Source organism: Macaca fascicularis, chromosome 11 (genome assembly GCF_037993035.2).
Source record: "Macaca fascicularis isolate 582-1 chromosome 11, T2T-MFA8v1.1".
NCBI classification, from domain to species: domain Eukaryota; kingdom Metazoa; phylum Chordata; class Mammalia; order Primates; family Cercopithecidae; genus Macaca; species Macaca fascicularis.
The window spans coordinates 91,972,103-91,997,193 of record NC_088385.1 but is presented as its reverse complement, the minus strand read 5'-3'; the positions used below and the strand labels follow the sequence as shown (position 1 = coordinate 91,997,193).

At 32.3% G+C, this 25,091-nt stretch overlaps 1 protein-coding gene across 8 annotated transcripts in view; it reads right to left on the bottom strand.

Annotated features, from left to right (window-relative positions):
* Window positions 1–25,091, bottom strand: part of LRRIQ1 (leucine rich repeats and IQ motif containing 1) — a 232,753-nt gene that overhangs the window by 143,020 nt on the left and 64,642 nt on the right. For 6 of the 8 annotated variants that reach the window (XM_015431285.4, XM_015431286.4, XM_015431287.4 and 3 more), the window contains 4 exons: window positions 18,967–19,160; window positions 18,517–18,644; window positions 13,487–13,560; window positions 10,948–11,041 (listed from right to left, as the gene is read on the bottom strand). In XM_015431285.4, the coding sequence (XP_015286771.3) occupies window positions 10,948–11,041; window positions 13,487–13,560; window positions 18,517–18,644; window positions 18,967–19,160 (490 nt within the window). Of the gene's footprint in view, window positions 1–10,947; window positions 11,042–13,486; window positions 13,561–18,516; window positions 18,645–18,966; window positions 19,161–25,091 lie in introns of those variants that run through there. The other 2 variants (XR_012419764.1, XR_012419763.1) reach the window with 2 other exon arrangements.

Below are 25,091 nucleotides of genomic sequence, written 5' to 3'. Positions count from 1 at the left end.
GGAGGCAGAGATGAATAGGCAAAGCACAGATTTTAGGGCAGTGAAACTATAGTTTATCATACTACAATACTGGATACATGTAATTACACATTTGTCAAACTTATAGATTATGAAACACCAAGAGTGAACTCTAATGTAAGCTATGGACATTGAGTGACAATGTCAATGTAGACTCATTAATGGTAACAAATATACCTCTCTGGTGCAGAATGTTGATAGTAGGAAAGGTTGTGCATGTATGGGGATGTAGTATATGGGAACTCTGTACTTTCTACTCAGTTTTGCTGTTCAACTATGACTACTATAAAAATAAATTTTATTAATTAAAAAAAGAAAGTAACAATTCCTAAATACCAATTGAAGAATGACAAGACGAGATTATTAAAAATGTTAAGATTTAAGAAGCAAAACTTCAGGCAGATCTCTAACTAGATTGTATAGTCTCAGATGAAATATTCATTTATACAAACAGTTGTGAAATCTAATTTTAGCATATGTATATATATTACAAGAGAATTGGCCTATGAAGGCAAAAATGCCTAGGGCCAACCAAAGTAATAAAGTATCTCTGTGTAGAGTTATAATCTTGGTAGTCGTCGTAGTAATAGTAAATTTAAAAATTATCACAAGAGATGATAGATAAATACATTTTCCTCTATAAAAGCAAAAAAAAAAAAAAAAAAGAAAAAGAAAGAAAGAAAAAAGAACACCATAGTTTTTCATGTACTGAGAACAGAAATAGCTCCCAACCCCCACTCTGCTCCCTCCCCTGAAAGAAAACTGAAGCTTTCTTTCTTGTCAATATTTAAATAAGGGAAGAGAGAAATAAATTGGATTTGTTTCTTCAAGGTAATTATCAGATGATCTGTAATATTATGAAGCAGATAAAAAGCTTGATGCTTTGCTAATAAATAGTTTGATCAAGTTAAGAAAATATGAGTCCATATATTTTGAACTTGTTTAGTGTTCACTCTAAACAAGTTCAAAGAGGAAATAATATGTACAACAAACCCCCATGACATGTGTTTACCTGTGTAACAAACCTTTACATCTGCTCCAAAACCTAAAATAAAAGTAAAAGAAAGAAAAAAGGAAAACTGTCGTCTTTGATTGTATGAAATAACACTGCTGATAGGTTGGGGTAAGCTTTATTTTTTTTAAATATAGCCTTCTTTATGCACACTAGGGAATAAGAACCCGGCCAGGCACGGTGGCTTACGCCTGTAATCCCAGCACTTTGGGAGACCGAGGAGGGTGGATCGAGACCATCCTGGCTAACACGGTGAAACCACGTCTGTACTAAAAATACAAAAAATTAGCCGGGTGTGGTGGCGGGCGCCTGTAGTCCCAGCTACTCAGGAGGCTGAGGCAGGAGAATGGCTTGAACCCGGGGGGCAGAGCTTGCAGTGAGCTGAGATCTCTCCACTGCACTCCAGCCTGGGCGACAGAGCGAGACTCCATCTCAAACAAACAACAACAACAAAAGAATCTAAGTACAATAAGAAATATTGTGGCACTGCCGCAGTTATATTACAATAATTTGTTCACTGGTTAACATTTCTACTGTTTTACATAAAGAGTATGACCGTGTCTTAGAACGGTATTCCTGGAACTCTGAATTTAGAGAGTACATTTCAAATACATAGAGACACGGGGCTTCTGTGCAGAATAATTAATGACAAGATGAAGAGCTATTTTAACACAATAATCTTATATAAATATTTGTTTTATCAGAAAAATGAACAGATAAATATATTTTACTATGAGCATATTTTATTTAATAAAACAAATATTTCATACTCCAAACAAACAAAAACAATAAAAATAAATACATTCAAAGATAATATGGAAGTATAGGTTTGTTTCTAGTTGTTGCAACTGTTACTACATAATAGTTGTTCAGATGGAACTGATACCAGCTCAGCAAGGAACAAAGTAGTGATTTTATCATGAAATACTATATTTTGGTCATAGATACTGATATAAATATTACATACAATATTTCAGGTATGGGGAACGATTCTAGGGAATGTGGATCAAGAGAGGTTAAATTTTTACATTAGGAATACTTTGAAGCTATGTTCATCACCTTTATATAAAAAGTTTCCTAATAATTTAGTATTTGGAATTCTTTTGAATGTAGACATTTAGTTTGCTTGGATATTTAAGACTATAACAATATCTTGAAATTTGTAATTTATGTAATCAGTATCCAGATTGGAGTTAGTGTTTTATTTTAAACATTTTCTTCATGTTACTTACTTATTAAAGGACAATCGTCAGAACTGCATAACAGAGCAGTGCATGGATTGGCCTCAAGTTCTAAATGCAGACTTATAAGAGTTTATGATGAACATATTAGAAAGTGCCAGAACAAGTTGATGAATGTTGGAAATGAAGTATCAGAATACTGTGAGATCTCAACATTAGTTTTTCCAGCTGGGCGCCTCCTAATCAAGGGTAGAACCAATATTTCATTTGGTGAAAACTTCCTGGTGAATATTCCACCACTTAAGAAGCTCTATTAATCATGAGTGAATGAGAGAAATTCCCAAAGGAGATTTCAAACTGAGTCTATGGATTAAGTTTTAAAAAGAGATTTCTTAGTACATCAGCATTGTCCCTGTTATCACTGGCTAGACATGAAAGTAAGAAGCCAATTGGGAAAATTTATAACTAATACTTTTGTTGGTATCATGGGGTTATGCAAAGTTCATTGGAACAGATTGCTTAAAGTTTGAGTTGATCCTTTGATTAATAATTCCATATTTTATAGATTTCCAGATTTAAAACCCTTTAGATAAATGAATTTCTCAAATTAAGTATAGGTCAACTGATGTAAATGAAATTTGACAGCCTACATTCTAAAGGGGGAATTACTCTAGTCCAGAAAAGTTCATTTAAATATAGAAATTATAATAGCCAAATAATTTTCATATCTATAATATAAATGCTATGTATTTTCTTATTACTTATTACATATTTTCTTTAAAACTCTAAAGTACATAAAATTAGCAAAAGCAGTAAAATGTGAATATTTATCTTTACAAATTCGTAATAAAATGTCAATTTATTTTCCCACAAGTCAATAAAATAAATGTTCATGCTGAATGCAAACAAAATGATAAAAAATACATTGAAAGATTATTTGAGTAATTGCCTATGGGTTAAAAAAAAAAAAAGATTATTTGAGACATTAATTTTGTTTCTGGTTGTTGAAACTGACAATGTGGCAGCTGTTTGGATGGAAAGTGACACCAGATCAGCAAGATAATTCATGTCATTTTTGCTGAACAACTAACAAAAAAATCATGGCCTTAAAAGGACTTGCTCTGAATAATGGGAAAAGCTAATATTTTTTATTTGTCATCTAGGCTTGGCCCATATAGTTACTAGGAAAAAAAAAAATCCACCTAAAAACAACCCATCAGATGTTTTCATTATAAATAGTATTACCTGCCAAGCAGTGCCTTTTAGATGTAATTAAATTCTTGTTTTTGTATGAGAAATTTCACTTTAAGATCTAGCTCCTGAAAATGAGGATCCCAAACTTGGGGATTAGGAGTACTTTAAACCCAGTGTAAAAGAAGTATAGCCCCAGAACTTGAGCCACTACAGGTAAGTGGAAATATCGATTGTTTCTATTCCAGATGAGGGGATCCTACACCTAGCACACCAAAGGTCTAGAAACACATTTAGGTGGCCTTTCACTCTCTCTCACACACACACACACACACACACACACTTGAATAACTGAAGTTTCTGATACCCTTATGATTTGACATCAACAGTTGATATTTCCTGTAGTAATATGTCCTAGAGTTCAGTTTCTCAGGAAACCTGGGGAATGTGATAAATACTATACTACTTTAGAAGTCTGAGTACTGTAGTTTCACAATTTCTGATACCGACAATTACTGTGAATTAGCAATAACACCAATTGTCAATTTATCAGGAATAACATTTCTAATCACTAATGTAAAATTAAATTAATTCAATAGAAAAACTTGGCGGAGGGGGGCAGAAACACGCAATTTTTCAAGCCTTTACACATTATAATGTAATTAAATACTGTAATGTATTTGTTCAACAAATATTTTTGGGTGTCTGTTACATATAAGGGACTGTGCTGGTACTGTGCAACCAGAAGCAAACACAATAAACAAAATTTTTTCCATTAAGGATATAACATTTCAGATGGCTGTTTTAGATTATATCTTTTTAAAAATTAATGGATATAAATAAAACTTCTCAATTTAACAAATCTCAGTGAAATGCTACAACACAAACCTGAAATGGACAAACTAAGTGCAATCTACACAATTCAGTACTGCAGATCAAGCTGTTAAACTCTGCATAAATGAATACACGTCCTTTAAAAAAATAAAGGAAATCTACACCTCTGCACCCTCCAGAATTTGTTTCCAAGATATAAATGGTAATTCTGTCACCAACTATGTTTCCTTCCTTTCTCTTTTAGATTGCAATTCTGTTCTTGTATTCAACAAAAATTAAGGAAACTGGTCTGAACATTTATATTCAAGGTGCCGCAAATGTCTCCAGATTGAGAATTGACCATATGCATCCAAAGGGCACGTGGTGAAGACTAAAGTATTATTAGTAAGGAAAAGTGATTGATATCCTTTCCCCAATAAATGAAAAAAGATATTTATCTCTGAGTAAACAGAATGCCAACTTGCTAAAGCAAAAAGGCAAGAGGGAAGCCATAAGCTTATTATAAATCAGATAAGAGGCAAGAAAAGCCATCCAGACATTCGGGAGGACAGGGATTTTGTGCCCTAAAGACAGCCTGTGAAAGAGTAAGTTAAAAGATCTTATCTATAAGAGAATGAGAGGGGAAGAGTATGTTCTCAATACATGAGACCAACTAACATATTTTTAATTGCTTCCCTGAAATCACACCTGAATGAGTAAAATATTTGAAATTTCCCTAAAATAACCCATGCCTTTAGGCAGTGACCAATTTTCTCTGGTAGAAATAACAAGTGCCTGGGATATAAGAAGTGCCAGAAATATATCCAGAAAAAAAAATGTAAACTGCCATTTTTATAACTACAGAATCCCCAGTACCCAGAGATTATTTCAGAACATAAAATTCTTCTTGCTTTGTCTTTCAGAAGCAAAACTCTTAAAAAGCAAAGGAAAGACACGAGAAAAGAATAGCATATGTTTAGTATGAATGGGAAAACAATATATATTCCAAGTTAGAAATATTTCTTATGCTATTAATATTAAAAGTATAGAAATAGTCTATTTATACATTAACTTTAATATTAATAGGAAATATTAATATTGATTTTAAAAACTATGGGTAAATACAATAATGGAAATAATATCAAGGGCATAAACCCTATAAAAATCATTTTAAGAAAAAACAGATCCAAACCTAAGAAGACGTAGCCTAGCTATTCAGGAGATGATAAACTATACGAGATTGAATAATGTCCTATCCGAGGATATAATAAAATGAACAATATTTATTTAATCTTTCCATCTCTGGAAAACTTTATACTTTAGATGTTTTTAGAAATCTTTTGTAGATATTTTGGCATTTTTTAGAAAACTGTGCATGCAAACACGTTGTATCTAACGTATGCTAATTAATCTCTGCACCTCAATTTTTATATATTAACAAAATGAAAGAATTGAGTGTGTGTGTATATATACCTATATATGTGTGTGTGTGTGTCTAATACCATATACATATATATGGTACATATGTCCCCTTCCAGCTCTATTCTGGAAGAATCTGTAGAATAATTTGGGGCTATTTCCACTACTGTATTTTAGTCCTCTATAATCCCTGGACTTTAATAAATTTGGTCACTCGTTTCCTAATCTCTTATCAGTTTGCTGATGAAAAAAGTCTTCCCAAAATGCTTATTTCTGGTAGAAATACAAAATGTCTGGGACAATGCCTGAAATATATTCAGAACTAAACGTGTAATCTACCATTTTTATAACCACACATATACTCAAATTTTCTCTATTGCTCACAAAAACAATAGCTAATATTTTCTTAGTGTGCCAGGTGAGAGGCACTCTATAAAATGCTTTCATGTGGTAGCATATTTAGCCTTCACACAAACTGTTAGTGTTGGCTGATATTCTTGTTCTTTACCCTTTCTAGCCTCTTGTGCAGCAGGTTTGGTGATATGACTTAGTTACATGAATGGAACTAGTCAACAGAATGGAATATGAGTGAAGTGATGACTGCCACCTCTGAAAGCAGAGCGGTTATATGTCAGTTGTACCTTCCCTATGGTCCCTTTCCCTCTCTCCTACCACAATCCACTAGCTTACAAAAGCCAAGTGACAGTGAAGTCACATGAAACAGGTCTACAAAATGGAAGCAGCCTGAGTTTCTAACTCTGCCTACAGAGTTATACAGGCTGAACCCACATCAAATGTAATACAAATAAGAAATAATCTAGTATTGAACCACACAGATTTCTGGGTTATTTTTTATGAAGCCTAACCCATATTACCCTATGAGATAATTACTATTCAAATCATAAGGTATCTAGGATTTTGTAAACACCTCTCTAAAATGAGAATGACAATTACAGAACCCAAATTATAGGGCTGCTGTGAAATGAAGTAACATATAGAGAGAGTACTTGGTCTATTCTCTGACCACTATAAGTACTTGATTTCTCATCTCCTTCCAATGGTATTTCCCAGTATACCCATTTTACATCTGAATAGACTAGCTTCAAACAGAGCCTAACTACACATCTGACCTTCCTTACTTTTCTTGGATATTCCTCCACCAGAATTGCTTTTATTATTTATGACTTTAAATCTTAGCAAACTTTTGAGGTTTAACTAAAAGTGTGCCCCTTTAGCCAAGGCCATTTCTCCTTGTCACACTAAACTGAGATGATTTTTCTAAACTTCTAAAGCCTATGTGTTGCCTACAATAATCACTTGACACTAGTGTTTTATTAGATATAAAAACTCTAAGAGTTATGAGTATAGATTTTGCAGCCAGATTGCACGGGTTAGATTTCCTGGCTCCTCTACTTGATAGCTATGTAACCTTAGTCAAGTTATTTAGCCTTTATGGGACTCAGTTTCCTCAACTATAAAATGGGATGCTGTGTTACATACATAATTGATTAGGCATATTGTGTAGATTAAATGAGAACAGTGTTGAGCAGAGAGTGAATGCTGTATTAGTGGTTTTGATCATTATTATTTTTCATGGTTATCAATTCTGTGCCTACATTTTACCTCCATTTTACATGATTAGAAAAATGTCTTGAAATTATGGGTTATATTAAATTTTCTTAATAATGTCCAACATGTTGGGACACTGTATACAGGAGGAGTTCGCTAAATACTTGGTGATTGAATAAGAACCCATATATAATCTGGTTAACATGGTAATGGGAAATAGTAAATTTTTGTTTTCTTACCACATTCTAAGAATTGTTCTAAATAAATTATGTGTATTATAACATTCAGTTCTCATAACCACCCCATGAGATTATCATCCTCATTTTACTACTGGGGATTCAGAGATACAAAAAAGTTAAGTTAGAGCTGGGCGTGGTGGCACACACCTGTTGTCCCAGCAACTCGGGAGGCTTTGGTAAAGGAAATGCTTAAGCCCAGGAGTTCAAGGCCAGCCTGGGCAACACAGAAAGACCACATATCTAAAAAAAGAAAATTAAGTTACTTGTCCAGGATCACATAGTATGGGGTAGGGGTAGAATATTCTTGTTTTAAAATGGTGGTTTTCAAACTTTAGTATATATCAGAATCATCAAAAGGGCTTGTTAAAGTACAGATTACTGAACACCCTTCCTAGGTTTCTGATTCAGTAGGTTTGGATGGTGTCAAAAATTCTGCATTTCTGTCAGGTTTACAGGTGATGATGAATGATGCTGGTCAAGAGACACACCTTTGAGAACCACTGTACTAGGTCATACACTTTCATCTGTGCTGCACAGCTTAACGTACACTTGGAAAAGACATTTCTAAACTGGAGGTTGACAAATTTTTTTCTAAAACATGTGGAAACATGCAAGATTTCCTTAAATGACATTGCACTATTAGAAATTTTTTGGAAACTTAGTTCTAAAGAAAAAAAAAAGAAAAATTGACTTTCTGGGTCAAGATAATAACTCTTCTAAGATATACAGGTTACTAATATGCAGTAAATTACACAGGTGTTTGAGTTAGTGTAAAAATGCTTCTATCTTCTTAACCAAATACCAAGTAACAAATCCAGGAGACAAATTAATTTGCATATGTCCACTGTAAAATTTTGACACTAAAAAGAGTGTCAGAAGTTTGTAGTAGCTTCAGACAAGAGTGGGAAGACAGACTATTCCCCAAACTCTAATAGCTTGTTCTACAGGTACATTAAGTCAAATATGGGAATTTTAAACATAACCAGACATTTAATTCTTCTGTAGTATACCTCATACTCCTCTGAAATTGTCAGATTCAGGGTCTTCTTGGACATGGTCACAGCTTGCAGAGAAACCAAATCAGGGCAAAGAGTCAACAGCTTCTGCCCTAGGATAAGGTGATACAGGATTTTTTTTTTCTTTTTAGTCTATGTTTTGTTCATAAATGCATTTTAACTGCCTGAACAAGTTGACAAGTTTTCCTGATTTGCACTTAAACTCTAATGGTCCTAATATATATTTTGCTACCTAATATGTATTTTGGTAAATGTGTGCCTTCTATACTAAGCATGTTTGTATTGGCAAACTCATTTTCCTAAATTGTAGACTTGTTTCTGCTTGGCTTGTCCCGCCTTGATGTACCAGTGAAATGACAGTATAAATATGTCAAATGTACAATAAATAATGTGAAACCATCTCACAAATGAATGTTCTGAGCATAAGAAAAGACACAAGTGTAAGCCAGAATGATCACCAATTCCACAGTGGAAAATTTCACAGTGGACATATGCAAAATCTTTCAGTATTCTGGGAGGTAATTCACTTAAATTTGGCAAATCAGTAATGTTCTGTTGATGTGTAAGAAAAAGCCATCTAAGTTCAGGGGAAAGAACCAGTAGAAACTGAAGGCAGAAGTATAGGAACTGACATAGGAAATTAGTTCCCACAGGCAAAGTTAAAAGGATACATAGAAGACTGGGCGCAGTGGCTCACATCTGTAATCTCAGCACTTTGGGAGGCTGAGGTGGGAGGATTTCTTGAGCCCAGGAGTTCAAGACCAGCCTGTCTCTATATGAGACATCTGGAAAAATATTCAGAAAGTTGTCATCATAGTAGTAGGGCTACATTAGCATTAGTCCAAAGATTTCTTTGGACCATTCTAACAGAACTTAAAAGCAAGCCTAGAAAGTATTTCATTAGTGCTGCTGTGCTTAGCCGCTGCACACCAAACACAAAATAGAGGCTATTTAAAGTAATGCAATGAAATTAAGCATTGGGAATATAAAATTCAAAATGTCCAGAATGCAACCAATACTGACCAGGCATGCAACGAAGCAGAGAAATATGATCTAGAATCAGCGAAAAAAAAAAAAAATCAATACAAGTAGACCTTCAAATGATAGAGATGATGGAAAGAACAGATAAGGAAGTTAAATTAATACAGCTATTATTAATATTTTCCATATGTTCAAGAAGGTTCCAGAAAACATTAGCATGATTAGAAGAGAAATTACAAATGTTAAAGAAATACATAAATTTATATAGATGAAAAATATTTCTGCAATCAGAAATGAAAAATAGATGAGATTGAAAGCAGAGTAGATAAATAGAAAATATCAGAGAATTTGAAGACAAAGCAATAGAAACTATTTAGAGTTAGTGAAGCATGAAAAGGGAAAAATAATAACAATAAGTAAAAGAAAACAACAACAGAAACTCCTGGGATAATCCAAATGGTCTGATATTATTGAAACTGGAGTCCTACTAGAGCAGAATAGGTAGTGAAAAGGAGAACAAAAAAATCTGAAAACAACAGCCATAAATTTTCCAAATTTTATGAACATGGCAGATCCAAGAGGTTTGATAAATCCCAAATAAACTAAATGCAACCACACCAAAACATATTATAGTCAAATTGCTGAAAACCAGTGATGAAGAGAAAATCTTAAAATCATTCTTGGAGAAAGACAAGAATGTCAGTAGACATTTCTCACCAGAAACAGTGAAAGCCATAAAAGAGTGGAGAGATGTTTTTAAAATACTGGGGGAGGGAACTTATTGCAAAAAAGCATGAGGTATTTTTAAGGTGATAAAAGTGTCCAGTTTTCCACAAAATATTCATATTCATAAGCAAAAATGATAAAAATTATGATATGTAAGTTAACACAAAATAGCTAATTTTTGAAAAAAGCTGGTGGTTGATTTGGGGGAAATGGTGTTGGCATATTATTAGAGGTGTAAATGAGAGAACTTTTTTTCTATGAACATGTATTAAAACTTATAAAATATTTTTCTTGGTTTGCATTTAGGTATTGCCATATTCCAAAGAGAAGCAAGAATTTAAACATGCTTATAACACAAACTTTTAACAGACACCATCCTTCTCTTTTAGGAAAATAAAACAAAACCAAATTACTCTCAAAAAGGAAACACTTTAAATAGGAAGCTATGCAATTAGATGATTGGCAAAAAAGCAATTAACAACAAATATATTTTCTATAAATGCAAAACCCAAGTTAATATCACACTAAACTTGTCACCTAATGATTGGTTTACATTACAATTTTAATTTCAATTTTGTATTAGTTCACACATGTGCAAGAAAATTATTTTAGAATAAAAACATTTTTAAAACTACTTTTACAAAACTTTTTTGGTTTAAAATAACTTTTAATTTTTCAATTAACTTTTCCTAAGCAATTGTTATTCACAGGACAATTTTTATCAAACTTTTTTCCGCAACTATAATAAAGGGTACTCATAGGGTGCAACAATGCTTCTTTACCTCCAGTTTGTTTCTTGAAGAAGTGGGTTTCCAGTGAGAGACAATTCACGGAGAGAATAGCAAGCATCGAACCATTTTATGACACTCTTAAGATCTACAGAAAATAAAATCATTTTGAAAGGTATCACAGATTTAGAACAAATATCATAAATCTATGACCACTGTATTTACTGGTTAGCTATTAAAGAAAAGCAATATTTTTATTTCTTCTGCAGAATACTATATGCTTTTTAAAGAAGACTGTATTGAGTTAAGAACACAGACTATTGTCAGAATATATGTTTCTACCATGTAACAGCTGTGTGAACTTCTGTAAATCTGCTTTACAATTCAGGTTCACATCTGTCTTATAGGGTGAGGATTAAATGAAATGATGTGTATAAAGGACTTAGAATAGTTTGTGCCAGATTGTAAGCACAAAATCTGAAGAAGTGAAATCTAAAGTAATACGGTAAGCATTAAAATTGAATATATAACTAAATAGAATTGCATGGACCTTTTTACCTTTAAAAAAGTTAATATAGGGCCGGGCGCAGTGCCTCACACCTGTAATCCCAGCACTTTAGGAGGCCAAGGTGGGCGGATCACCTGAGGTCAGGAGTTCAAGACCAGCCTGACCAACAAGGAGAAATCCTGTCTCTGCTAAAAATACAAAATTAACTGGGCATGGTGGCGCATGCCTGTAATCCCAGCTACTTGGGAAGCTGAGGCAGGAGAATCACTTGAACCCAGGAGGCAGAGGTTGCAGTGAGCTGAGATCACACTATTGCACTCCAGCCAGGGCAACAAGAGCGAAACTGTCTCAAAAAAAAAAAAAAAAAGAAAAGAAAAGAAAACTAAAATCACCTGTTCTAAAATAGAACTAAACTAAACCCAGCAGGAACAAAATTATTCAAAAATTATTCATAATTAATTTGACTTCCTGCAAGAATAAAACAACATCCTTTTAAGGAAGACAACAACACCCTGACTTACTGAACTACCTACAATGTTCGATGTAGAATTGTCTACCATGTTCAACATATAGTTAAAATTTACTAGACATCCAAAGAAATACGAAAATATAAGCCATAGTTATGAGAAAAGCAATCAATGGAAACATATCCCAAAGAAAACAAAGTGTAAAACAATTTTTGCACAAAGATGGCAAAGTAACTTAGCTATGAAAAAAAAAGCTTGTTCAACCAGTGTGGCTGGAACAATTCGATATCCATATAAAAAATGAACTCAACCTCTACTTCACACCATACATAAAAATTAATTTGAGAGGGATCATAGGCCTAACAGTAAAAACTGAAAGTACAAAAGCTTCTAGAATAAAGCACAGAAAATTATCTTCTCAATCTGGGAGGGAAAAATTTATTACAAAGGACACACAAAAATAACGAAAAAATTAAAAATATCTACTCATCTAAATACACCATTTAGAAAATTGATAGATAAAACAAAGGCTAGAAAAAAAATTTATAAGACAATGATGCCCAGAATATGTAAACATTTTTATAGATCATTAAGAAAAATAAAAATAGCCAAATTTTAAAATGGTGAAACACTTGAATAGACACAACAAAAGAGGGTGCAAAAATCACCAATAAACACTTGTAAAGAGGTTCAACATCCTTATTCATCAGGTCAACGCAAACTAAAACCACAATGAGATAACATAGTAAATTATTAAACACTCTGTAGAATGGAGCAATAGTAACTCTCATTTCTGGTGGGGTTGTAAAATGTTCCAACTACTTTGGAAAATAGTACGTCATTTCCTTTTAGAGTTACACCTACTCTATTATCCAACAATTACACTTTTACACATTTACCTAAGAGAACAGAAAACTTAAGCCTGCAAAAATATTTGTACAAGAACCATAGGAACTTTGTATTCATAACCCCCAAACCACAAACAATCAAAGTATGTTCAACAGGGGAATGGATAAACAAACTGTAATATATTCATGCATCCCTTACACTTCAGAAACATAAATTAATAAATATATAAAGTGGTAGAATGACAGATGCTAATATCACACAAAGAAAGTTGTAGAAAAAAGGAATGTACTGTTAGATCCAATTAATATAAAGACAAAATTAATATGTGGTGATAAATTCAGTCTGTGGCTGCCTCTAGGAGTGGACTGACTGGGACTGGGAATGAGGAAATTTAGAGGAAATGAAGGAGTGAGTCAATTCAAGTCATGATTCTTTACTAAAGTTTTAATGGGTGACTACTCTATACCTGTTAGAAAGGTATACAGTTTGCTCATCTTCATTAGGATATTCATTTCAAAAGCAAAAGATTTATGACTTTTAAATAAAAGCATAATTGTGACTTTGGCTAGGCCTACCAAAAAGATGTGAAAGTAATATGACTGTAAAAGTGGAAAGAAAATTTCAAGTGAATTATTTCGGCATGCTTTATTTTACAGGTTTATTATATGTAAATGTCATTAACTCACGCATTTAAAACAACCCCTTATCATATTTGAAACAGAAAGTCAAAAGTCTATTATTTAAAGTATACATATTATGCTAAACTTACCAGAAAGACAATTGTGGCTGACATCTAGCTTTTCCAATGAAACAAAATGAAAAAGTGGTACAATTTTGGTCAAACTGAAAACAAAAACATAAACTTCATCAAAATTCTAAATTGGAAAGTCCTTAATGTTACCATTGTAACTATATAACAATATATTTATATAATACAATTATATAATTATACACATTTTATACAATTTTATATATACAATTATAATTGTACAATACAATTATAGCACTTGCTAACCGTGCGTTTTACAAATGCAGTAATTATAGACTTCTAAGTATTTATGATGGAAGATTTCTATTCATTTTTTAAAAGAAATCATGAAATTACTAATTTCAAACACAAAATCATGGATTTTGATGTGTATTTGCTATTTAAATAAGTGTGTTTTTTCCTAATTATTTTGTTTTGTATTCATATAAGGCCCAATTTACAAATAATTTACATTTTTTATTTATTTTTCTGCCTGTCTGAAACATACAACCTAAACCTTTAAGGTACAAATGAAAAAATCACTTTTCAACAGGAGAAACTGCTACTTTTCAACAGGAGAACTAACTAGACTATTTTTATTTTAAAAAATCTTTCTTTACTAATTGAAAGTATTATAGTACTGTAAGCAAAATTAAACTGGGCTTACTTTTAAATTGGAAATATATTCAATATATAAATAAATGAGTGTAAGAACAGAATAATATAAAATGTTTTACCTCAATAGAATTAACTTAAACTTGGAGAAAATACATTGATATTTAAAATTAATACTCATTAATTATGCATATTATAATCTAGTAATAATCAATTTTCCTCCTACATTTAAAGGTTTTTATTGTTTTCTAAGTTATAATTGTTATCAAAAACCCATATTCAAACAAAAATTGTGATATTCAAAATACCCACGTCATAGGAAACAAAAGATATAAAGGGCAAATTAACTTCAGTTTGATTTGCATTTCCAACTAGGACAAGTCTACAGTTACTCTGTAACATAATATCACATTACCTGTAGCTATTTGGAAATTAAATTAAGCCAGTTCATCTGAATCTTTAAGCAAGATAAAAACTCCTTCATAAAATATATATATTTGCCACAATTAGAAAAGTCTTCTGAATTAATCCCCACTATAAAATACTGGAATTCCGTAACTGTTCAAAATATGCTTTGGCTCAAGGTCTATCTCTGGTACCAAATAAATAAGTGTGCATTAATTTTCACTTTTATTGCTTTAGTGTTTTTTATACTCTCCCTCCAGTTGTCCTGGAAGGGTCCTTTACCTCTTTATTTCTACAAACTCACTGCCATAGAAAACACCACCACCAACAACAACAACTACAAAATCCCTTATTTTTATATACTCAGGTCAGAAGCTCACAGAGTAAACCTGTGAGTGGAAGCTTCCTGGGGTTTGGCAGAAGATTAACCCTTGTACTGACCATCACTCTTCTCTTATACTATCCCTTTCTGCATTAGCAACAAGAAAGAAGATATACTACTGATGAAAAAGTAGATTATATAATGAGGCTGGGAGAACATCTCTCTACATGTTGCCAATCCTAAATACAATATTAGCATTCATATTAAACATAAAAGATCCTACTTCTTAAAAGCAATTTACAGGAAAAAAAAAATCCAAGGTAATAAAAGTGAGAAAATATTGGCCATTACATACACTGAATTATTTGTATATATACCCCATAACAGTGAAATTTACTGAAATCTCACATGGATATTGAAGTAAAGAAAAGGAAAAAAAGTCTAGGGAAAGGAAGGGAAGCGGGGCGGGGGTGGGAAGAGATGCAGGGATAGAGGAAATTCAGGCTTTACCCAGACACAATTAGTGAGTTTAAGTCTCAATTTTCTGACATTTCCTATTCAAGCAGGTTCTGCATAATTATTACAAGTAGTTTATATATATTTTTTTTCAAGTAAAAATAAAATTTATTAAATGTACTTATTAACAAGAAAATTGTTTTTGTGCTCTATCCTTAATATATTTCTAATACTAGCTCTTCATCCTTCCAGAGAAAGGATTTTGAAATATTAATAGTAATGGCATATTAAACCATTCAGAATACAATTTTTTTTCGTTTTACAGAATATCTCCTGTTTTTAGGCAGTAAGTTATATGGTAACACATAGGTTATAAAAATACCTCAAATGAAAATAACCAATAATTTTTTAGAATCAACAATCAATAAATCTTTGCAAAAATCAAAGCAAAGAAAAATACGCTTTGAAAAATTTTTTGTAATATTGAAATTAATCTTTTCAGATAACCATGCTATTAAAATCATGTTTGTTTTCTTCTGATATTTTAATCAGGAAAACTGGCTACTCATTCACCTTTATTCATTAGGATGGTAGAAACTTAATAGTATAATCCTTTTTTGAAAAACCTCTAGAACTTTTCCTTTTACTGACATTCTGTGTATATTGTTTCCAAGAAAATTCAAACCAGAAAGACAAAGGACATTAGTGAAAACCTAAAACCATTTGACCTTGTCACATTAGCCCTGGGCATTAAAAAGATATAAATTTCAAAGACGACAAAAAGCAAAAGATTTATACAATGAACAGCCAATGGGCAATAGTTTCCACTTTCTGCTCCTACTTAAGAGTCTCATTGGAAGTAAAAAGGCTTATAAAGCCAGAGAGCCATCCAGTTAGAACTCCACTAAGTCAAACTTAAAACAGTCACGTCTTAAATGAAAATTTAAAACAGAAATCAGGATGAAACAAGTATTTCAAACAATATGTACTAAGTATCATTCTTTATATGTATTCCATTTGTTGGGGAAAAAAAGCATATGGACACATAATATCTTCTTTGTGATGAAAATATCAAAAATTAAAGGAAAAGTATATATAATTTAAAATCCATACCAAACACAAATCCAAATATCACATTATAAAATTATTCTCCCTTTCCTCTTGGATCATCATTAAAATCCCATAAAATAGGTAAGGTAGGCATTACCACTTTTACATGTGAAAAGAAACTGAGAGTCAGATAGTGAGAGCAGAGTTGCTCAACATCTACTGACCAAGTTGCACGTTCAATATTCAAACACAGATTTGGTTTTATCAAACTTAATATGGTTTTAAAAAAGTCATTTCACATGTAAGAGCATAAATTAAAATAGATAATTTCTATAGTTAATGAAAATAAACTTGTGAAATATTCTAAGGTTGAAGATTATCTTTACACTATGACATTACAAAATCATTTTAGTATTCTATACGTCCTTTGCTATCAATGACATTTCCCTGGTGCTCTTGGGCCTTCTCCTTTCATCCTCTCAATAATGGTAGAAGGTTACATGTACAAAGAGCTCTGACAGACTCAGAAGAAAAATATTCCAATATCAGTGAAAGTATTATTTAAAATTTCAAAATCACACATATTATATAATAATTTTACTTTTTGGTATAGATGAGTTTTAAAAAGTAAGTTCTTTTATGCCAAAATGCTCTGTGGGTGTAAGGACATGTATTACTCATTTTCCTATTCCCCAAAGTAAACCCCATCTCAATAGTCAAACGTTATAAGATTATGCAAACAAAATTATAAATAGAAAACATTTGGATTAATCATTCCAATTATCATGCTCAATTCTAAAAATATTTAATTCTCTAGTTTATATAACTCCCATTTTATCAGCTTGATGTGCATGTCATATCATACCGATAGAGCAAAAGTCTATCAGCTAGTAATAAATTTCATTTTTAGAAATTTAGAAATAGACTGATCATTTAAATTTTCCAAAGAAATTAAAGGCATTATTTGTCAAAAAAATTCTTGATTTTCTTTATAATCTCTTTAAATATTTTATGCTCATTAATGTGGCTTGAGATCCACTTTTATAATATACGTTAGGTATGTCAATTCCTCCGCGACTTACTGTGTATGTCCAAAACATAGCTGAATATTTCATTTTGAAAGTATATTCTGTACCTGGAAAATATTCTGAAAATATCCAAGGAGTTTGTGAATTACCCAAATTACTTACACAGTATTATCTGATGTAGCTGGCTTTGGGAATAAATATCCTTTTAAACTCAAGTCTCAATTTAAAAATTTTAAATTTTAGATTGCATTAAAGTAATTTGAGAAGATTTTTGAATACATTATTTGTTTTCCAATGTCAAAGTTTAATAGGTGGAAGTTAAGTTATTTAGTATATACCTGCCTAAAAGATGAACACTATTGTGGAAGAGATTGAGAGATGATTTTATATGCCTTGGGGGAAAATAGGTATATATGTACAAATTATATTGTACTTATTCACGTGTTTTGTGAGTATTATATAACTTAAATAATTTCTTGTTAAAGATGGTTTCTTTCCCCTACTCCTTGTGCCTTTGATGAAGAAATTGATCATATTAGAGTGAATGGATTTCAATGAAATATTAAGCAGAGGAGAAATACACATATTGGGCTCCTGTTTTGGTTTAGCCAGTTATTCTCAGCAAAGATCCAGATGTTTGGTAGTCTCAAATAGATCTTCTGAGGCAGGTACCCATTTCAATTGAATGTTAAGGTATTTTTTTAAGTGTTACTTTATATCCTTAGGGAAATCAAATTTAAATCCATCCTAACAGTTTCAAAAAGACATGCAAGTTGAGAGCAGATTAAAAATTGTCCTTCCAGGACTTAATAAGTACCATTTCAGAGAATTCATCCTTCTGAATTGAATTAACTACCTCCTGTATTTTCCAAGGACTATGCTCCTTATAAACATAAACAAATCTGCCCTGAGAGATTTACACAAGTGCATCTTTGAAAATAAATAAAATTAGAAAGATAAATGGACAATTAAAATTCTACTAAAATTTTAGGGTATGCCAATAATTCATTTTAATTTTTAAAAATTCTATAATGTTATCTTTATAATTTATATACTAATTTATTTTGATGCAATCTCATTGAATTATTAGAGAAACCTAACTTTTATGGTAGTTTATGAACATCACATATTTATTTTAAACATTCACTGAATTTATTTCTTAAGTATGCTTTTACCTGTTTTGAGAGAGAGTAAGATTTTGTAGTAAAGGCAGCCAGTATGAAGAAAATGCTTCCACAGTTGAAATGCTGTTATCATCCAAGTGCAATTCTCTTAGTAAAACAAGATTCTCCAAGGATGGAAGCTATATTTAAATTTGGTTCATTAGTTTATATTAAGCAAAATATTTTACCATTTCGTCCAATTTAAAAATATAAAACCTTCCAAAACTAATAACAAATAGATTCTGATAAACTGCATATCATAAAGTATAACAAGATTTTTTAATATGAATAAAATTTCTATTAACTGTATAATATTTAATATTCTTGATATAGGTTACTTCATAGTGAGATATAAAAGAATTAAAAAAATTATTCAAAATTGCTTTTAAAATGTGATTGGCATTTCTATTAAAAGAAAAGTGTTGCGTTAATCACAGAAATCAATTAATTCAAAGCAATTACCTCACTCAGATAATTTCCCTGTAACTTCAATATTTGGAGCAATCCACAATTTTCAATGCCCTCAACATCAGTAAGATGATTATGGGAGCAATCTAGGTGTACAATGGTAGGTGTATCACAAAGACCTTTTGTACTAATTAACTGATTGTGGTCCAAAATTAGTTGTTGAAGATTTTTCAAAGATTCTAAACCACCTAGAAGAAAAAAGTTGTAAGATCACCTGTGTCATACAGTCTTCCAGACTCTAGAGGAAAGTTTACATTTTTTTTCTAAATAATTGCACCTTTGTACTTCTCACTATCATTAATTACAAGTGAGAACTTAGTATAAATTCCTGGTGAAACATATCTTATAAACTGTGTTATTATTTAAACTGGCATTTGAGTGACATATTTTGAATGACATAATTATCTATCAATTGAAAATTGCACACAGTACTAAAAGGCATACACTGGGAATGAGCGCTTTATATTCAAATAAGAATAAAACAAGGGATAGATATAAGGATTTTTTTCTTAAAAGAATAGTTTTTACTCAAGCCTGTAATCCCAGCACTTTGGGAGGCCGAGATGGGCAGATCATGAGGTCAGGAGATCGAGACCATCCTGGCTAACATGGTGAAACCCCATCTCTACTAAAAAATACAAAAAACTAGCCGGGCGCGGTGGCGGGCGCATGTAGTCCCAGCTACTCGGGAGGCTGAGGCAGGAGAATGGCATGAACCCGGGAGGCGGAGCTTGCAGTGAGCTGAGATCCCACCACTGCACTCCAGCCTGGGCAACAGAGCGAGACTCCATCTCAAAAAAAAAAAAAAAAAAAAGAATAGTTTTTAACTCATTCCAGAGCCTTTGAACTTTGAATCCTTGCTTCAGGTTGCATGTATAACATTAGAATGTCATTTTCCTACCATTTGAATGACCTTAGATTCCCAAATGAAGTATGTACAATCTATCAGAACCAATTAATTAGTAGCATATTCTTTAGGTATTTCAATATTGTCATAAGGGACCTCCTCTTTGACCAGATAAACTTAAAATCAGTATGATACTATCTAAAAAATATTAGATGAGCCTTAGAAACTGTAACTCAGTGGTCATAAGGAAAAAACTGAGAAGGTTGCTTAAATAAGCCATCAAGAGTTAGCATGAGAAAAAGACGCTGAGGAAGTCTGTAAAAGTTTCATGGAAGATATTAAAAATCTAGAAAATGTTCTTTAAATTAGATACTAGACTATGAATTTTTTTCTGTAGGTGTTACTCTGTTAGTTAAAATAAGCAATTCTAGAAACTGGAAGTAAAGTTTTAAGGTCTTCAGTAAACACTGGTAAGCAGAATGTCTTTCGTGAGAACTAAGTATACAGGAGTCCCTGAGGTTACATTTTGGAAAACTGTGCTTCATTCTTATTTTCTTGTCAGACTCCTACAAAATATATTTTTCAATTAAATGTTGACATAAACATGAGTTTTTTTAATCAAAAAAGGTGATTTGATAATAAATTTAAATATGTAATAAAAAATATTATTTATAAAAATTGATATCTGGAATTTATGAAATACATTTATCCTGGGGGAATTTAGAATCTCTAACCCAAGATTTGTTATTTTGATTACATATAAATTCACAAAAAGAAAGGGTGAACTGTCTACTTTTAATGAGATGAAGAGATAAAAGAATCAATTAATATTAACAAAATCTTATAAGAAAACTTAATTCAGCATATATTTAAAAATTCAGATAATGCAATAGGATAATTAGTGTACTATAAAATATTTCATAGAGATATTTCAAGATATATCTTAAATAAATTTCAAAATTACAGTATCTCTAATAGTTTGAGTCAAATAGAGTAACTTAATGTTATAGATGTTATTTCTTAAAAAAAATTTTACACAAAAAAGTAAATTTTCTTATAATAAGAAATAAATCATGTAATATCAAATAAAGCATGAAAATACATAATAGGCTGACAGAAGAAAAGACAAACTGAAATCCAAATTCAGGCTGTATATACTCTTACATTTTAAGTTTTTAATCTATGATTGATGTACTGATATTTTCCTATAATGTAAATTATCAATTATGAATCAGAGAAAATTGTTATCTATTAGTATCTGAGAATAAACTGTTCTGCCTTATCAAATATTTGACTGAGTTAAAATAACAGACCAATTCTATATTATAAATTTCAATGGATTCGATATAGTTTGTTACATATTTTAATAAATACATATTAGCTGTCATGTAATTTAAGGTCTGCTAAAATAGAAAATGTATTTAAATTTTGTAAGCCTTACAATCATATCTGATGAGCATCAATTAATCCACTGAAGCCAACAGCCCAGGCACAATAAAATACCAATGAAAACAGATTACTAGTTGTGTAAAATGAAATGATCTTTATTAAATATTTAAATGTCTCAAGCAATCTGCTTACATAGGCTTAATATTTTTAAAAGCCATATACATTGCTCTTAAATTTTCCAGAACTAATCTGAAATAGAAATTTCTATTAATTCATTTGGAGTGGAGAACATATTTGTGACACTTTTCAAGGGTCATCCAAGAAAAGAAGCAAGAATGAAACATTAGGTCACATGATGAGGAAAGGTGCAGGATTTGGCAAAGAAAGCTGAAAGGAGAAAGCAGATAAAGCAGGAGAACAATTGGGAGAAGAAACGAGGAAAATGCAAACAGAATTCTGCAACGAAGAAAGGTGTAAGAATAAAAATAAAATAGTATACAAGTATGAAATTGTATTATGAAAGGCATTTTTATTCATACAAAATTATAAACAGTCCACAGTATTAGGTATAGTTCACAAAGGAATCAGAAGAGGTCATCGTTTGGACAGTGATGAAACAGTTTACTAGAGGCATTAGTGGCATAAACAGGATGAAAACCACAGTGCAGTGGAAGTGGAGACAATAATTGTAGACTATTTTTAATATTTTTGATAATGGAGAGAAGGTTCTCCGAAGCCTTGAAGATGGCCTACATGTCCCTCCGTGATCTGCCTCTCATAATCTCATTGAACTCATCCTCTACTACTGTCTCTTTTTCTCAGTTCATTCTAACTTGCTGGCCTCCTTGCTTTTCCTCACACATGCCACATGTGCTTCCACCTTAGGGCTGTACATGTTAAAAACAGCTAACAGTGTGCCACTTATTAGTCTAAAAGGAATTAAAGAGAATTATATGCTAATATCAAATTTTAAAAGACACAATAATTTTTAATCAGTGTACAAGGAAAGTACAATTAACCTATTCAACATTCTGTTAGAGATTCCATTCTGGTGGAATAACCATGATTTCAAGTCTCAGAATATTAAGAAATATTTTACCTAGCATGTTTCCTTCTATGAATCTACTACATAGTGATACACTGATATAAACAAATATATAGAGATGTTCCTGTCTGTATTATTTAAATGCAAAAAAAAAAAAAAGGAGACAAGTTAAATGTCCATCAGTAAGGGAACGGTTAAATTATGGAGTGTATCCAAAATGAATATTTATAATCTTTAATACAGAGTAGTACTAAAATGGAAGAATGTCCATGATACATTACTGTATGTAAAACTTAAGTTGCATAACATAGGCTTTTAGCTATTGAGTAAACCTAAATGTAAATATACACATGAACCTTAACTTAAATCTACATATCTCTCATTTTATTGTACAGGACAAGGTATAGAATGATTCACAAGCAATTGTTAACAATGGTCACTCCTGCAAAATGAGAGAAAGGAGGTAAGCAGAAAGATAAAGTTTCACGATGTATTCTGTACACTTCTCTTTTTCTATATTTTTAAATGAGAATTTACTTCTTGTGTAGTTTTTTTTAAAACAGTATATTTGGGAAAAGCATCTGTATTGAAAAGAACTGTTATTTTGTATTTAATTCTGACCACTATCACCACCACCACCAACAGCGGCAAAAAAAAAAAAAAAAATGGTTATTGAACTGAACTATTCAAAAATTTCAGAAAACCTGATGCTTTCCACCATCACAAGTGTTTGTTATATAGCCAAAGTGGGAGAATGGTCTACATAGAAAGAAAGGCACATCTGTTAGATTTTAAGTTGAAAGATTTAAAGAAAATTCAGCAAAATTATTTTTTAAAGGATTCAGTTTGGTCTCTAAAACACTGGTCTAACTATTGCAGTGAGGAAAGAGGTGTATTTAAGAAAGGCACATTTTTATTACATAATTTAAAAATCAGCCTAATCTTTTTTTTTTTAAGGAAATTATCCAAAAATATGTGAAACTGAGGTCTGCCAAAAACTATGTGAGTGAGCTTGGAAGTAAATTTTAGATTTTCACTGAGACTTGAGAAGATGACGGTCCTGGTTGACAGCTACAAAATGAAACCTCACAGGATACCCTGAGCCAGAACCACTCAGCTAAGTAAGGCATTCCCAGATTCCTCTCAGAAAATGCTAGGTAATAAATATTTGTTGCTAAGGTTTGGGGTAACTTGCTTCACAGCAATATTTAACTAATACAAAAAGGATTCTCTATTCTGAAGAAAATATAACTCAAGAAAGATGAAATGTTGAAAATATTTTGGGCTACAGAAGAACATTTTAAAAAATTCAATACGACTGGATTTCAAAGATATTAAAACAACAGATGCAGGTAAGCAAACAGGCCAAAGTAACACCATGACAGAGCTAATAAATAATTTAGAAACAACATATATGGAACAGAGAGCTAGAAATTGAGTTGTCCACAAACAGGAGATAATCACACTGGGAATTAAGCGTGAAGAAGCAGACGAAGAAGAGACATAGGTTAAATCAACTAAATAATAACACGCATGAGTGAAAGACAAATATAACCAAAATACGGATCATCTATAATTAAAAAATGAAACCAAACCAAAAAGTTTTCAACTATATGAAAATCAAAAATTTCCAGAAATGAATAAATAACTTAATTCATAGTTTGAAAAGAATATTACTTTCCAAAGAAAACTTTAATGAATGTTCAGACAATAAAATGTCTATCGGTTAAGTAACTGTGTAAGGACAAAGAAAATAGTACTTGAGTATCAAGGAAGAAATCAGTTATGAGGAGAGAAAAGTCCAGTTAGCCTCAAGATTTACCACAGCAACACACAATACCATTTATGCAATGAAGCAATGACCATGAAGTACCAAGTGAAAGTGTGACCTAAAAATAGAATGCACATCTACATTCTCATTCAGGTATAAAAGCAACTGACAGATACTCTCAAACCTGAAAGAATTCCAAAACTATGGTATCCATTAGACCGTGTTTGGAAAATAAGTTTTATAAAAAGCTAAAGTGAACTACATAATTCAGACAAGCAAGAAGTGAAAGGTTCAGTTGTCATGCTGACCCACTTTCATACAGATCTAATGCTGCTGTTGGACCGAGCTACAGTGAACAGCGCACAGCACAGAGACCCTGCCCTGCCTAAACATTTCACTTGAAACCCAGAGCCTTCTGTAAACCAAACCCCCATAGACCTGTAATATTCACTTGGGTTTCCACCACCTAAGTGTGCTGGCTGCCACTTCCTGAGACCATGGCTGGGGACCTGGGGACCACCCTGCACCCATCACAATCAGCACATGAACTCTGGGCTAGCCTGACTGCAGTACAGTCCTTCGGGACTCATACGCATTATTCAGTGGGCTATCTAGAGGCTTGAGAATGGGTGAACTACTTGCCCCAGTCCAACTCCTTGGCACCTGACTACTATCCCCAGGGTCTGATGTCAGGGCAACCCAACCAGTTAAGACCACCCACCAGCTCAAAGGTAGAGGCCTCACTTTACAAAAAGCAGAAGGCTGACGGCCTGGAGAACAGGCGAGCCTGTTCTCTACATGATGCTGTCTGTATCAGGCTGAGTGATGAGGTTACGCCCTGAAACCATACCAACAAAGAGTTGCAAAACAGATGGTTCTCATGATACTCAACCACACTGTGGGACAGAGAGAGACTACAATGTCATCAGAATTAGAATTCACAAGCCTTGGAATCAGGGTGTGATAGGAAAAGAGAGCATATTCCCACTTATCTAGGAAGAAAAGCCAGTGACTCTCCCTCACCTCTCCATAGAGACCTCAGCTCACTTCAGCAGGAATTCCTCCCA